At 41.0% G+C, this 15,387-nt stretch overlaps 1 protein-coding gene across 1 annotated transcript in view; it reads left to right on the top strand.

The window, feature by feature from the left end:
• Positions 1 to 15,387, top strand: part of TSPAN13 (tetraspanin 13) — a 34,265-nt gene that overhangs the window by 7,536 nt on the left and 11,342 nt on the right. The window contains exon 2 of the mRNA XM_060020417.1: positions 14,508 to 14,675. Within this exon, the coding sequence (XP_059876400.1) occupies positions 14,508 to 14,675 (168 nt within the window). The remainder of the gene's footprint in view (positions 1 to 14,507; positions 14,676 to 15,387) is intronic.

Genomic DNA, 15,387 nt, shown 5'->3' with positions numbered 1-15,387 from the left:
GATGCCATAAGATACCCAAGTGGAGATGTCAGATGGCAGGTAGTCTAATAAAGGACACTCCTTTTTTTTTTTTTTTTTTTTTTTTTTTTTGCGGTACGTGGGCCTCTCACTGTTGTGGCCTCTCCCGTTGCGGAGCACAGGCTCCGGACGCGCAGGCTCAATGGCCATGGCTCACGGGCCCAGCCGCTCTGCGGCATGTGGCATCTTCCCGGACCGGGGCACGAACCTGTGTTCCCTGCATCGGCAGGCGGACTCTCAACCACTGCGCCACCAGGGAAGCCCAGGACACTCTTATAATAACAGTTTTCAGAGACAAGGAGGAACCAGCCAAGGAGCCTGAGAAGCAATGGCCTGTCAGGTAGGAGGAAAACCTGGTAGAGGCGGGTGTCTTAGAAGCCAAATGCACGTCATTTTAAGGAGGCAGAGTTGAACATCTGTGTCAAATGCTGCCAAGTAAGATGAGGACTAAGTTATGATTCTTAAGTTGATCAATGAAGAAGTCACTGAAAAAAGCAATTTCCCTTTTATTTTGTCATATGATAGACTATATGTCCCTCAACAGTAAGGACCGTGTCCCAATCACTCCGGCTTTCCTGAATGCCCAGCACAGCCTTGCCATATGGTTGACATTTAGTTGATTGAAAGAAGGAGGCAGTGCAGGGCTGTTTCACCCATAATTCCACTTCTTCTCTCCCAAAACTGCTCCGAAGAAGGAAGACGTAGGGTGGGGTTGAAACTTTGTTGGCAGTTGTGAGTGCTACCTCAAACCAGTTATCCTTGGAAAATGGCAAGTCAGGATGCCTTACTTTTGATTCTCTTTATATAATTTCTTCCCAGCAGATATTATATATTATGTATTCCGTGCCTTGTAAGTATAAAGCAATCTGCTTGGCACCAAGGAGAACACAGAGAAGAAAAATATGTGACAACAGCACATGAGCCTTCCTTGTATCATTTGAGGAATGAAAATGAGACGAAGAACTGCGGTCTTGGCTTCAACACTAAATGTCTGGATATTTAGCAGTATCCAGATTATTTACAGAATTTTCAAATTTCCATCCAGATGTTTGGTATCAGAGAAACACATGCTTCATAATCACTGAATTGTTCTTCAATTGTTCACATTAGGCAGAAGTTCAGAGGGAGAGTTCAGTGTCACGTGTAATTACTCTTATGACTGTTGAAGCATGGAGAGGTCTGGGGACTTAGTTTTTAATGTATCAGTGGATGCTGCGTTACATTTTGGTGGTATAGTCCTTTTAAATCTTATTACTGTTTTAAGTTTCTTACCCTCCACTATCATCACGTCTTCTCTCTTGCTTTAGTGCTGACAAAACATTTTTGAATGATTTAACTGCAGAACCGCATCCAGTTTTTTCAAAGTTCTACGTTCCTCTTTCGTCCTCAAAGCAATTCACTTACCCTGGTAGAATTTGGATGCTCAAAAAGTGTAGCTGCTCTAGAAATGCTCTCTCTTTGCATGTTGTTTCTGCAGTGTGGTGGATATTTGGTGAAAGAATGAAACTCTCTTTTATAGGTTATATAGAGAAAGAATAATCTGGAACACATGAGGATGGATTTCTTCACCCCAAATATTGATTACGTTAGGGAATAAGCATTTCCCTATCCCTAAAGCATAATGAACAAGATCATGAGCTCTTTCCATCTGCAGTGTATTTTGAGTACCTCTTCTGTACCAGGCACTTAGCCACATTCTAGGAATATCAGGTCAACACGTGCTTTGACTGTATGGCTCTCAAAGTGTAGAGGGCTCATTAGAAGAATTCGAAGTATGACTGGAGGTGGGGAATAGTGGCTAATGAGTTACCTTGAGAGGTAAGCCAGGCCCTTCGCATTCTTGGATTTGTCAGCCTGGTATTTGGACTTTATTCTGAGATTAGAAACAAAAGATAGCCGGCATGGGAATCACCTGATCTATTGGCTTTAAGTTAAAGACCATCAAAGACTACCATATTAGGAATAGAGTCCAGCTGCTGGTAAGAGAAACGCAGCTACTGCTGCTTCGAATAGTCAGCTGTATTATTTTCATGTAGCAAGATGTCTAGAAGTAGGTAATCTAGAGAAGGTGCACAATGCAAGCATGTTATCAAGGTCCCAATTATCCTGCCCTACCATCCTTGGTATGTGACTTTCTTCTTTGTCACCCAATTACATCTGCAACTCTAGGCATTAGGGTTTGTTCCCTGCTGGAAGAAGGATAACGCTGTAAAATGCTTTTCCTCATAAAGCTCTGTGTGTGTGTGTGTGTGTGTGTGTTAGAATAGTTCTATTGAGGTATTAATGACATACAATAAGCTGCACATATTTAAAGTATAAATTTGATAAAGTTGTGACACATATATACACCTGTGAAGCCATCATTGCTTTCACGACCTTGAACATATCAACCCCCAAAGTTTCCTTATCCTCCTTTGTAATCCCTCTCTCCTGGCACATAACCTTTGCTCCCAATTTGCAGGCAACCACTGACCTGCTCAGCAGTAAAATTGAGGCTGGAGTTCAATTTGGTAAGCCTGGGGAGGGTGTTTGCAGGAGGGAGGTGGCCTAGGACATTTCTCTGGCCCACTGAGTCACTTCTCGTGTGGTCCTTAGAGTAAAAAGTTTCAGGGAGGTCTTTTAGGCTAAAAGGGAGTGCTCCTGTTTTGTAAAAGCCCATTGACAAAGTGAAGGATTTAGAGTTAGTCTAGGCGGGGAAGGTGGTCACAGTGGGGAAGGTAGACAAGGTCACTGCAAGTTTGCAAGTATTAAAAATGTTACGATAAACACTTGCAAGATGAAGCTTGCCTTGACCAGAATTCTTTATAAGTTATAAATGAACTTAAAAGAATGTGTTGGCGAGATAGCACAAACTCTTAGAAGGATATAATTGGGAGATTCAGTAGTTGGATCATCAAGTATGGCTGGATCAAGGGGCTCAGAAAAGGTCAGAACTCTCTTGTTCCTTCTATCCACTTCTCAGCCCAGCTTGCCTCTGCGTAGATTCTTTTTGAGGCCAGAACTTTCCATGTGCAAGATGGCCACTGGCAGAATCAATTTTAATTGTCCTTATGGCTTGCTATACCAGAGGAACCCTTTTTTTCTCTTTCAATATTCCTGTATGATCATATGGGACATACTAATTAACCCTGTTGGTTTATGGACCCAACCCATGAACCAATCACTGTGTGTAGGAGGATGAGCAACCATGATGGCTGCTGGCAGTGGTTAGAGGGGGCCAGTGAGACACTGTGATTATGGGTTTTATAAGAAATGTATGTGCTGGGTTGTAAAAACACCGTATGTCCCCTACAGAGATCACTTGTCCTCTGAGTAGGAATTTGAATCTTCTCTTCCTAATTCTAGAATGTTCTAGCAACTCCATCATGTGAAAGGCCTACTGTAGTGGTTTAATGCTTCAACACCTACTTAAGCCAGATTGTAAAGAACATTATGCACAACACTTTTTTTCTTTCTTCTGGAGTGGCATTGTGTGTAATTGATCCAAAAAGTGCGTAAATACATGTTTATTAGTTTTAAATAATTTTATTTGCTAGAGTGATCTCAAAGATAAAGACTGTGCATCCCGACTAGGATTTCTTGCTCCCCTCCTCCAGGAAGTGCACTGTGTGCTTGTGTATGAATGTTGGCATATGTGACAAATTTTCTAGGTCGCGTAAAAGAAAAATAAGCACAAAATGAATAAGCAAGGATTTGGTAGTTAACTAATAGCAAAGTTGTATGAGTGAGGACCTTATTATTCGTTTATACATGACTGTGCAACCAGATCTCATAGGGAGTAAGTCAAGGAGACGCTAATCAAACCTATATCAATCTGGCTACAAAGCAAGAACTACAGTTTCTTATGCATTATAATATTGTCTTTACTATTATATCTCGATGTTAAAAATTACTTAACTATGTTGCTAGGCACTATGATATGGTCCTACAGGAAGAAAAAAATGCACCAAACAGAAAGGTTGCCACAGTTCTGCCTCTGTCATTGGGTATGTCATTTTGCTACTCTGATTTATCACCTATAAAATGAGGGGACTCGGTTAGGGTCACTGGCCAGATAGCTTCGTGCCGCTAGTGCCCTCCTTCATCAGAATCTATGGGATTTCCCTGGCAGTCCAGTGGTTAAGAATTCGCCTTCCTATGCAGGGGATGCGGGTTCGATCCCTGGCCAGGGAACTAAGATCCCTCATGTCACGGGGCAACTAAGCCCACGCATCGCAACTACTGAGCCCACGCATCGCAACTACTGAGCCCACGAGCCTCAACTAGAGAGAAGCCAGGGCACCACAATGAAAGATCCCACACAACTAAGACCCGATGCAGCCAAAAATAAAAATAAATACATTTTTTTAAGAAAAGAATCTATCCACGTGCGTACTAATAGTTTTGCCACCACCTCCTTTTTTAAGGATTTGCTTGGGGAAGCAATACCAGTTACAGACACTTTTATAATCTTGCCTTGGCGTGGCTTTTCAGAAATTTTAGCTTTTGTACTGTCTCTTTTAAAAGCTCATTTTTTGTATGATTCACTTTTCTTTGTTTTAAAGAGAGAACAGGAAAGGTTGGCGCTTCCTGTTCATAAATAACATTGCTATCAACAAGTTAACAGATCCATAATTTGTTTTTATCAGCCTTCTGTCTCCCAAAGGAAGGAAACTATTTGTCATAGGTCTAAATTTACTTTCTATTACCATTGGTCTCATAAGGAAACTGTTGTTATTATTAAACAAAAAATTCATGCAGTTTCTTTGTCTACCAGGTTCTAGTTACAAGCAGGCTTTTTAATTATACAGTTAGAATCTTATTGGAATCCATAATTTTTATATCACTCATTTGGAAGACTTCACATAATCCCATTCTCTTCAAAATTACAAACCAGCCATAACATACAATTACCACTATTCAGAAATAAATTGCTTCATTATTACCTTTAAAAGGCTCCTTCTTAGTAAAAGTTAAAGAAACACTGATAATCAGATCTAATTAGAGGCATATCATAAAACTTTAGGTGTTGTTTCTAATTTAAAAAGTTAATTATGAGTACTTGGGGATTTTTGTTACAGTGTGTTAGAGACAGCAGTCACACCCAAAAACATTTATGTTGTTTTCAATTTTGCTTTATTAAAAAAACCAAACAGGGCTTCCCTGGTGGTGCAGTGGTTAAGAATCCGCCTGCCAATGCAGGGGACACGGGATCGAGCCCTGGTCCGGGAAGATCCCACATGCCGCGGAGCAACTAAGCCAGTGTGCCATGACTACTGAGCCTGCATTCTAGAGCCCGCGAACCACAACTACTGAGCCCCTGTGCCACAACTACTGAAGCCCGTGTGCCTAGAGCCCGTGCTCCGCAACAAGAGAAGCCACTGCAATGAGCAGCCTGCGCACCGCAAGGAAGAGTAGCCCCCACTCACCGCAACTAGAGAAAGCCCGCAAGAAGCAACGAAGACCCAGTGCAGCCGTAAATAAATAAATGTTTAAAAAAACCCCAAAAAACCCAAACATATTTTGGGGGTTTATCATAAAATTGAGTCACTTAAGTAGGTTTATGTTTGGACAGTTTCTCTGTGTGGTAATAAATGCAAAATTTGTTTTTGATTGGACAGTTAAATCATGTTCTCTTCTACGTTACAAATGAGAATGTGTATTTAGGAGTCGGGTACCAGAAGGAGGTGATAGGGTGGTGTCAAGATGCACACGTGAGTCAACCCAAGTATGACAGACCTAGAGCTTCACTTTCTGTTATAAACAAGTGGACAGTCAGTGAATTACTGCCTACTGTCTTCAGGTCTCTACCACCTTCATTTGAAAGCTCTCCTTTTTCTTAAGTGGGTGCAAATTGTAGGGGAGAATGTGGGCAGTACCTGGAGATGCACAGTTGGGAATTAATGTGAAATATTTGAGAGACAAATGAGAATATCTTGATGCAAGTAGCCATGTTTGGGGAATTGTGGGAAAAAAGGCTGGATGAGGCAAGTTGGACAGATTTACAGAGGAAAGCAAAGCGGAAGAATTTAGTATTGGTGTTCCAGTAAGAAAAGGGTTGTTACATTTTCAGGCTACTTGTAACTTGGAAATGCTTTATGTGCACGGAAAGTAATATGGTGGACTCATGTGATCCCAACAGCCTGATTTCACAAATGCCAGTGTTTTGCTATGTCTCTTCTTAAGAGGTTCAAAGTTATAAAGGGCCCCCTCTGTTCCCTTTCCCAATCCCCACCAAAAGTATCATACTCACTATCCTAAAATCAACATACGTCATTTCTATGCATGTTTATATATGACAATTTGATCTGGTAATCAACCACAGAGAAAATATAGTGGTTTTTTTTTAAATAATTTATTTTTGGCTGCGTTGGGTGTTCGTTGCTGCGCATGGGCTTTCTCTGGTTGCCGAGAGCGGGGGCTACTCTTCCTTGCTGTGCTCGGGCTTCTCATTGCGGTGGCTTCTCTTGTTGTGGAGCACGGGCTCTAGGCACGTGGGCTTCAGTAGTTGCAGCGTGTGGGCTCAGTGGTTGTGGTTCGCGGGCTTAGTTGCTCCGTGGCATGTGGGATCTTCCCGGACCAGGGCTCGAGCCCATGTCCCCTTCATTGGCAGGTGGATTCTTTTTTTTTTTTTTGCTTCGGTACACGGGCCTCTCACTGTTGTGGCCTCTCCCGTTGCGGAGCACAGGCTCCGGACGCGCAGGCTCAGCAGCCATGGCTCACGGGCCCAGCCGCTCCACGGCATGTGGGATCTTCCCGGACTGGGGCACGAACCCGTGTCTCCTGCATCGGCAGGCGGACTCTCAACCATTGCGCCACCAGGGAAGTCCTAAAGTGTTGTTTTTGTGTTTGAAAACTTATGTAAATGGTCTGTTTTATCAATATTTATACAATTTGTTTCATTTTTATGTTTGGAATTTATAGATTTAATAGAAATAGATTAACACTTGTATACTACTGTGTGATCACACCAGAGTTTGTGAATTCCCTAGTCATGGTGTTTGAGGTTGTTTTACATTTTTTACTATTACAACCAAGGCTGCAGTAAAATCCTAATACATGTATGTCTGGCTGGGGACATGGGCATTTTTCTTGGATATTAACCTAGAAGCAGAATTGCTGGGTTAGTAAGAGACACGTATCTGTAACTTTTTGAGGTGCTGCCAAATTGTTCTGTAAAGTGCCTGCAACAGTTGACACTTCTACTGGAATGTGAGTTCTAGGTTCTCTGCATCCTCGTGTCATCAGGCTTAATGTTTGCCAATCTAGTGAATGTGAGATCCACTCTGAGGTTCACTAGTGAGTACCTCATTGTTCTAATTTTTGCTTTCCTGATATATAATGAGATCTAACATCTTTCATTTGTTTATTGGCCTTTTGGATTCTTCTTCAGTGAACTGCCTCTCATTACCTTTGACCACTTTTCAGTGTGCTTTTTGTCCTTTTAAATTGATTTGTAAGTGTTCTTTAATATATACTTCTGTGCTGGAAATATCTTCTAGTCCTAGGCATATCTGACATTTTTCTGTTTTTTTTTATCATATAGAATTTAAAATTTTAATGTGAGGTATAGTTTGGTGGGTTAGAACATGGATTCATATCGCAGTTCTATCCCTTCCTTGCTGTGTAACCTTGAGCTAATTTCTTAACATCTCTGTGCACAACTTCCCCCATCTGGAAAATGGAGGCAATAGTACTACCTACGTCTTAGGGTTGTTGAGAAGACTGAATTAGTTAATAAATGTAAAACATTTTGAATACTTCTTGTATGTAGTAAATGACATATTTGTATTATATGTGCTTTTGGGGGGTCTTGTTTAAGAGTGTTTCTTTAACCACAAAGGCAAAATATCTTTCTGTATTTTTTTCCCCAAAAGTTAAAATTTTGCTTTTTATATTTAGGCTTTAAATCTATGGCATGAGGTAGAGATTACTACTATTATTTTTCAAAATGGGAAGGTAGTTGTGGAAGAGCTATTAATTAAAGACTGCTCTTTCTCTACTGATGTAGAATTCCATATCTCATCAAGCCCACACTGTTGGTTTGTTTAGTTACTTGATTTTAATTACCAAACTATTATAATAAATTCTGATATTTGTTTGGATTATTTTTAACTTCTTTAGTTCTTTTAGTTTTATTTATATATTTAATTTTACTAAAAAAAAATAAAACACATTCAAAAGCTATAGAGTCAGGCTCAGGTTTTGAAGAGCATGGTGAAAGCAATAACAAAGACAGAATTTGGGACAGTTAAATGTGACCACTGACAAAGGTTGATTTGCCACTAGGAGCATTTCTTATGCAGGGTGCTAGTGACAGTGTAGCTGGGCTGAGAAAAAGTGCAGCAGACACAGGCCTTTCTCTTTAATCTTCTTAAAAATGTTCCTAGCTCTTTGATGACATTTATTCTTCCATGTAACTTAACGGATCATTGTATAAATTTTTACCCAAAACCATGAGACTTTGACTAGAAATACGTGAAGTTTGTAGGCTAAATTGGAGGTGAATTGATGCTCTATTATAACGAGTGTTCCCACCATGAACATGATAAATCTCTTCATTTAATTTAGGTCTTTTCCATGTTCTTCAATTCATTTTATAATTTTCTCCATGGATGTGTCGTAATACTTCTTTTAGATTTATTTATATGTACGTCATATTTTGGGCACCTATTACAAATTGCTTTTAAGGAAGTGCATGAAGAGATTTGGAGGTGCATCAGCATGCTGTTGATTTTGTATAGTGACCTTTCTGTGACCTTTTACACTGGAAATACAGCTTTCTGGAGGTCTAGACATGCAAAGGTCTTAGTTCAGCTTCCCGCTTCTGCCTGGTTTAAAACCCAAGTCCTTCCCCTTTAGGGACAGTTCTGATCTGGGAATTCCTTTGCATCCTCTCATGGCCACACAGTGCCAGTTGTATGCTTGCCGTCTGACTTTCAGTTCTCCTTTCCTTTCTGGCCTGTGGGAATTTACCATAGTTTCTCTGCACTCAGCTATATATATATATAAATATACATATAAATAAATATATATTATTTTAAAAGTTATTTGTTTATCTTTTTTGTTAATTAATTTATTTTTGGTTGCATTGGGTCTTTGTTGCTGCGCGCGGGCTTTCTCTAGTTGCGGCAAGCAGGGGCTACTCTTCGTTGCGGTGCACGGGCTTCTCATTGCGGTGGCTTCTCTTGTAGCGGAGCGTGGGCTGTAGGCACACGGGCTTCAGTAGTCGTGGCTCGAGGGCTCTAGAGCACAACCTCAGTAGTTGTGGTGCATGGGCTTAGTTGTTGCACGGCATGTGGGATTTTCCTGGACCAGGGTTGGAACCCATGTCCCCTGCATTGGCAGGTGGATTTTTAACCACTGCACCACGAGGGAAGTCCCTCAGCTAAATATTTAAATAAAATGTTGTCTTTTTCAATATTTTAAAGTATGAGTAGCAGGAAGGACTCAGTTACGTGGATAACTCAGTTGCCCAAGTTCTATGGTAGGATGAGTAATACTCTTCTCCCACCAAAGTTTCACATCCTCATCCTTAGAACCTGTGAATATGGGACCTTATATAGCAAAAGGGGCTTTGAAGATGTGATTAAATTAAGCATCTTGAGATAGGCGATTATTCTGGGTTACTGGGGGCCCTATATAATCACAAAGGTCTGTATAAGAGGGATGTAAGTGGCTTATACTCAGAGAAAGTGATGTGCTTAGAGAAGCAGGTTGCAGTCTGAGAAATTTGAAGATACAACACAGCTGGCTTTAAAGATGGAGAAAGGGGATATACCGGCCAAGGAGTGCAAGTGACTCCTACAAGCTAGAAAAGGCAAAGAAATGGATTCTCCCCTAGAGCTTCCAGAAGGAATGAAGTCTTACTGACACTGTTACTTTAGCTTAGTAAGACCCATGTTGGACTTCTGACCTCCAGAATTACAAGAGAATACGTTTGTGGTGTTTTAAGCCACTAAGCTTGTGCTAATTTGTTAAAATGGCAATAAGAAAGTGATACATCCTCTCAAATGTTTTTGAAGGAGAGGTGCCTAGTATCATTGATGGGGATGACTAAAACTATATTAGAGACACAGCAGAGCGAACTTGGTGAGGAATACTCTCGAGTGAGAGGTACATAGAAGGGTGTAACCTTTTTCTTCTCTTACCTAGAAGAAAAAAATCAGAGGAAAGATACTTGTGAATGTTCTAGATAATGTTTTCAATAACAGCATAAAGCCTAGTCTGGAAGCTAGAACTTCTTATAGAAGTGATAAAGTGCCCTACCCCCCTTTTAGTTATAGACATTATTTTTCAAAGGGGAAAAGATTCTCATTATTAATACGCCTGTAACTTGGGTAGCTGAGAGAGCAGAGAGCAGTTTTCTCCTTTTGTTGAAATGCTGCTGTTGTCAATAAAGGATTTGGTTTGCTGGGAGGGTACTGACAAGGGATACCTGAATAATTCACTCCAGCTACATGGTAGGGATTACGTTGATGGTAAAATATCACGCAGCTTTCTGTAACATGCATTCCTGACTTGTTCATCTCCAAATGCGAGAATTGTTTTGTGTGGGCTGCTGTGACAGATTACCACAAACATGGTGGCTTCAAAACAGCAGAAAGCTATTCTAACAGTTCACGAGGCCAGAAGTTCACCATCAAGTAAGTGGTTGCACTCCCTCTGAAGGCCCTAGGGGAGAATCTGTTCCTTGCCTCCTTGCCACTTTGTCTCTTCTGTCTTCTGGTGGCTTCCAGCATCCCTTGCCTTGCGGTCACATCACCCTCTGCCTCTGTCTTGATATTGCTGTCTCCTCTCTCTGTCTCTACTCTCCCTCTGCCTCTCTCGTAAGGGTACTTTTGATGACACTTAGAGGCTGCCTGATAATCCAGGATAAGCTTGTCCCTTTTAGACCCTTAATTGAGTCACATCTTTTGCCATGTGATATAGCATTCATTCTTTTGCTGTATACGGTAATATTCAGTTGGGGTCACTTTTCAGCCTACTATGTGTTCTGTTATGGTTCCTTTGCAGTCTTTGATGTGTTCTGTTTATCTGGATATTTTTGATTATTGTTCTCTACTCTGACCCACTTTGTAAAAATCTCTGACATAGCAATGATTTGCCCCATTGTAGTTTTTCATTATCTCCTACATTGAATTCTAGAATGAGAGGCAGCGAGCTGCAGCCCATGGACCACATCCATTCCATTGCCTATTATTGTACAGCCTGCCGACTAAGAGTGGTTTTACATTTTTAAATGGTTGAAAAAAAAATCAAAGGAACATATTTTGTTTCATATGAAAATTATAAGAATTTAAATTTCAGTATTTAGGGGTAGCTTGTCTCTGGCTTCCATGTGTAGTGGGCACCAACCATTTGTTGATGAATATTTAACTCGTGATAAGAATTTCGTTAATGTTGTTAAGGATTTGGTATAATTCCCAAAGGATTCTTTAAAACGGTGGGTTAGAAGAATTTTATGTGTCATATTATGCACGCTTCTGACCTTTTTGGCCCTAAGACTCAAAGAAATACAGGGTAAATGTCCTGCCCCTGAATTCAATTAAGTTAGTAAATAGTCATCACACCCAGGACTTGAAGCTGCCAAGTGTTGGTTAATTTTATATGTCACCTTGGCTGGGCTGTGATGCCAAGATGCTTTTTCAAGCATCAGTCTAGATGTTGCTCTGAAGGTATTTTTTAGTTGTGATTAACATGTACCCTCAGTTGAGTTTAAGTAGTTATGGGCCTCATGTACGATATGAAACATGAAAGCATTAAGCACAAAGACTACGTTTCCTAAAGGAGAAGGAATTCTGTCTCAAGACTGTATCACTGAAATCGTGTCAGAATTTCCAACCTGTCATCCCGTCCTACACATTCTGGACTTAGTGGACCCCACAGTTCCATCAGCCAGTTCCTTCAAATAAATCTCTCTCTCTCACTCTCTCTCAATATATATCCTATTGGTTCTGTTTCTCTGGAGAACCCTGACCGATACAGCAAGCTGCTCTGATGTGTTGAGACTGTGGACCATCTTCAGTGTTTGTTGACTATGCTAAGCATCGCTCTCTCCCCTCACTGAGGTGAGGCCCCTCTGGCATTATCTTCCTCTCCTTCCTTGACACCTCCTTCAGGCTTCTGCCTTTTACACCTCGTGAAAGGAAATGTGTTATATTCGGGTATAACAAAGTCAGAAATAAGCTCATTTGTGATGCGCCGAAGGACTTTTTCTCAATCCAAGATTGTTTGAAGTTGTGAGAAGACTGTGAGTTGATAAAAATGAGACAGAAGCAAATGGATCTGCTGAGAAGAAGCATTTGAGAAAATGAGGAGGACTAATTTCTGGGTAGCAGTATTTGTGAGAAGTTTTTCCTCTTCTCCCTCTAAAAAGAAAAACTTCCTCTGTGTACTAATTCAGTGGAGAACATCAAGTCCATATAACTCCATAACTTGTTCCTATCATGCTATAGATAGTTGCTTTCATTCTCCAATTTTGCTGCTTTATAATAAATGGATAAAAATACAAATAGCTGGGCTTCCCTGGTGGTGCAGTGGTTGAGAGTCCGCCTGCCGATGCAGGGGACACGGGGTCGTGCCCCGGTCCGGGAAGACCCCACATGCCGCGGAGCGGCTGGGCCCGTGAGCCATGGCCGCTGAGCCTGCGCGTCCGGAGCCTATGCTCCGCAACGGGAGAGGCCACAACAGTGAGAGGCCCGCGTACCGCAAAAAAAAAACCCCCAAAAAAACAAATAGCTGCTGTATTTGTCCATATTTAGCCATTTTACTTGTATGTCTATACATATAAGAAGTTTTACATACCAAGGCATTTAAAAATTGTGTCTGGTAAACAATGACTACACTTATAAAAAATTACACATTTGAGTATAGAACCATCTGAGTGAGTGATGATTTATTTTGTATCTCAAAACAAAGTTTATTAAGCCTTGAAGTGGTGCTAGAAAGTTTATTTTACATACTTTGATTCCTCCCAACAAGGTATTAAGCTGTCAGCTTGCTCCAGGAAATGGCTGACTCTCGATTGACTTGAAGATACTGTCTCTTCCCTGTTCCACCCTCCACCCCGCCCCCCCATACCTATTTAAGTTGTATCTTCTATCAGTTGATTATAATCTTTATATGGCATGCTATTTAAGTGTTATTTTAAAGAAGTAACTGTAACTTTGAGTTTTACAGGTAATAACTGATTGAGGCATGTGTTTTACCTCTTACACTTGATTTTGTTTTATAAGAATATAAATTAAATGATTGGGATGTAAAGTAATTTCTTCTTGCTCAGAATGCCATTTTTACTCTGAGTAGCTAAAATCTCTTATACTCTTTTCATCCTAAAAGTTTTAATAGTCTCTCTCTATGTTTGAATTCTCACAGAATAGCCAGTGATATCTAAAGCAATTCATTTCAGCAACAATATTGTGAGATATTTTGACTGTTCCAAAGGCGAGGTTCTGTGATAGGTTCTGGGGATAAAGAGAAGTGAAAAGATGGGGTCTCTAAGTTGCTCAGAGACTCCTAGGAGAGACAGGCTTGGAAACGAATGTTAATGTGTTGAAGGGAACAGTGGAACCATATTTGAAGAACAGAGATTGCTCAGAGAATGGAGAGATGAATTTAGTTTGCTGGGGACTGGGAAGGCAGCACGGAGAAGGTTACAGTCCGGGGCTTTTTTTTGTTGTTTTTTTGCAGTACACAGGCCTCTCACTGTTGTGGCCTCTCCCGTTGCGGAGCACAGGGTCCGGACGCGCAGGCTCAGCGGCCATGGCTCACGGGCCTAGCCGTTCCGCGGCACGTGGGACCTTCCTGGACCGGGGCACGAACCCGTGTCCCCTGCATCAGCAGGTGGACTCTCAACCACTGCGCCACCAGGGAAGCCCAGTCCGGGGCTTTGAAGGAAAGATATGTGATTTCCACGTGAAGAAACCAGTATGTCGGACTGAGATGTGTTGGTGTCTAAAAGTTTTACATACGCTATTATTTCAAAAGCTTAAGTAGAAATCGTTTAGGTTTAGTAAGCCAGATGGCCTCTGAGGCTCCATAATAATTTTATAGATTATTGTTTGTGTTTTAAAAACACGGCCAATGGGCTTCCCTGGTGGCACAGTGGTTGAGAGTCCGCCTGCTGATGCAGGGGACGCGGGTTCGTGCCCCGGTCCGGGAAGATACCACATGCCGCAGAGCGGCTGGGCCCGTGAACCATGGCCGCTGAGCCTGCGCGTCTGTAGCCTGTGCTCCGCAACGGGAGAGGCCACAACAGTGAGAGGCCTGCGTACCAAAAAAACAAAAAACAAAAACACGGCCAAGGATTAATATAACTTGTTAAGACAATACTATCTGTGAAATCATGTGTGTATTCTAGTATTGAGTGTTAGCAATCATTTGTAAGATACTAAGTAGGTGCCTGAAAAATGTTCTTGATATTAATACATAAATTGACGCTTTTCCCCTCTTTCTTCTTTCTCCCCCCCCCCCCCCCCCATCACTGCCCTGTGTGGTTGTTTTTGCAGTTGGTTAGTCTGCTGCTCATTGGAATTGCAGCGTGGGGCATCGGCTTCGGGCTGATTTCCAGTCTCCGGGTGGTCGGTGTGGTCATCGCAGTGGGCATCTTCTTGTTCCTGATTGCATTAGTGGGGCTGATCGGAGCCGTGAAACACCATCAGGTGTTGCTTTTTTTTGTATCCTGTTTTACAGGTGGGATTTATACCCCACTTGGGTTTGCTCTTATCTTACTGATTACTCCTGTGATAACTACAACTAATTTAAAATAACCATTAGGAAATTAATTGCCAGAGAGCAACTCCTGGCAAGCATTATGCGTATTTGTCCAGCCAACATTAGGAACATTTCTTAGGGTTAAGTTATTGTATGTTTACGTATTCTCTCTCCATTTCACATCATGACGAATGTATTCTGCAAGTTCAGTATCATCCTATTTATGTGTTGCAAGTTCAGAGTTACATTGAACTGATTCAGAGACTTCTATGTCCTTTCCAAGTCATTAATATTTGGTTGAGAATTTCACAATGATTTTTTTAAGAGTTGATATTAAGAAAGCTTACATTTATCTCTACTTATTTCCTATTTTATCTATGTAAGAATTTTTATTTTAATCTAAATGAAATTATAATAGATCAGCTTTTTATTTTTATTTATTTATTTTTAATAATTTATTGAAGTAATAATTTATTGAAGTATAGTTGATTTACAATGTTGTGTTCAATTTCTGCTGTATAGCAAAGGGACTCAGTTATACATATATATTGTTTTCATATTCTTTTCCATTATGGTTTATCACAGGATATTGAATATAGTTCCCTGTGCTATACAGTAGGACCATGTTGTTTATCCATCCTATGTATAACGGTTTGCATCTGCTAATCCCAAACT

This window comes from Delphinus delphis, chromosome 9, assembly GCF_949987515.2.
Source record: "Delphinus delphis chromosome 9, mDelDel1.2, whole genome shotgun sequence".
In the NCBI taxonomy this organism is placed as follows: Eukaryota; Metazoa; Chordata; class Mammalia; order Artiodactyla; family Delphinidae; genus Delphinus; species Delphinus delphis.
Note: the sequence above shows the minus strand (reverse complement) of the source record. Positions and strands in the feature narration are given on the sequence as shown.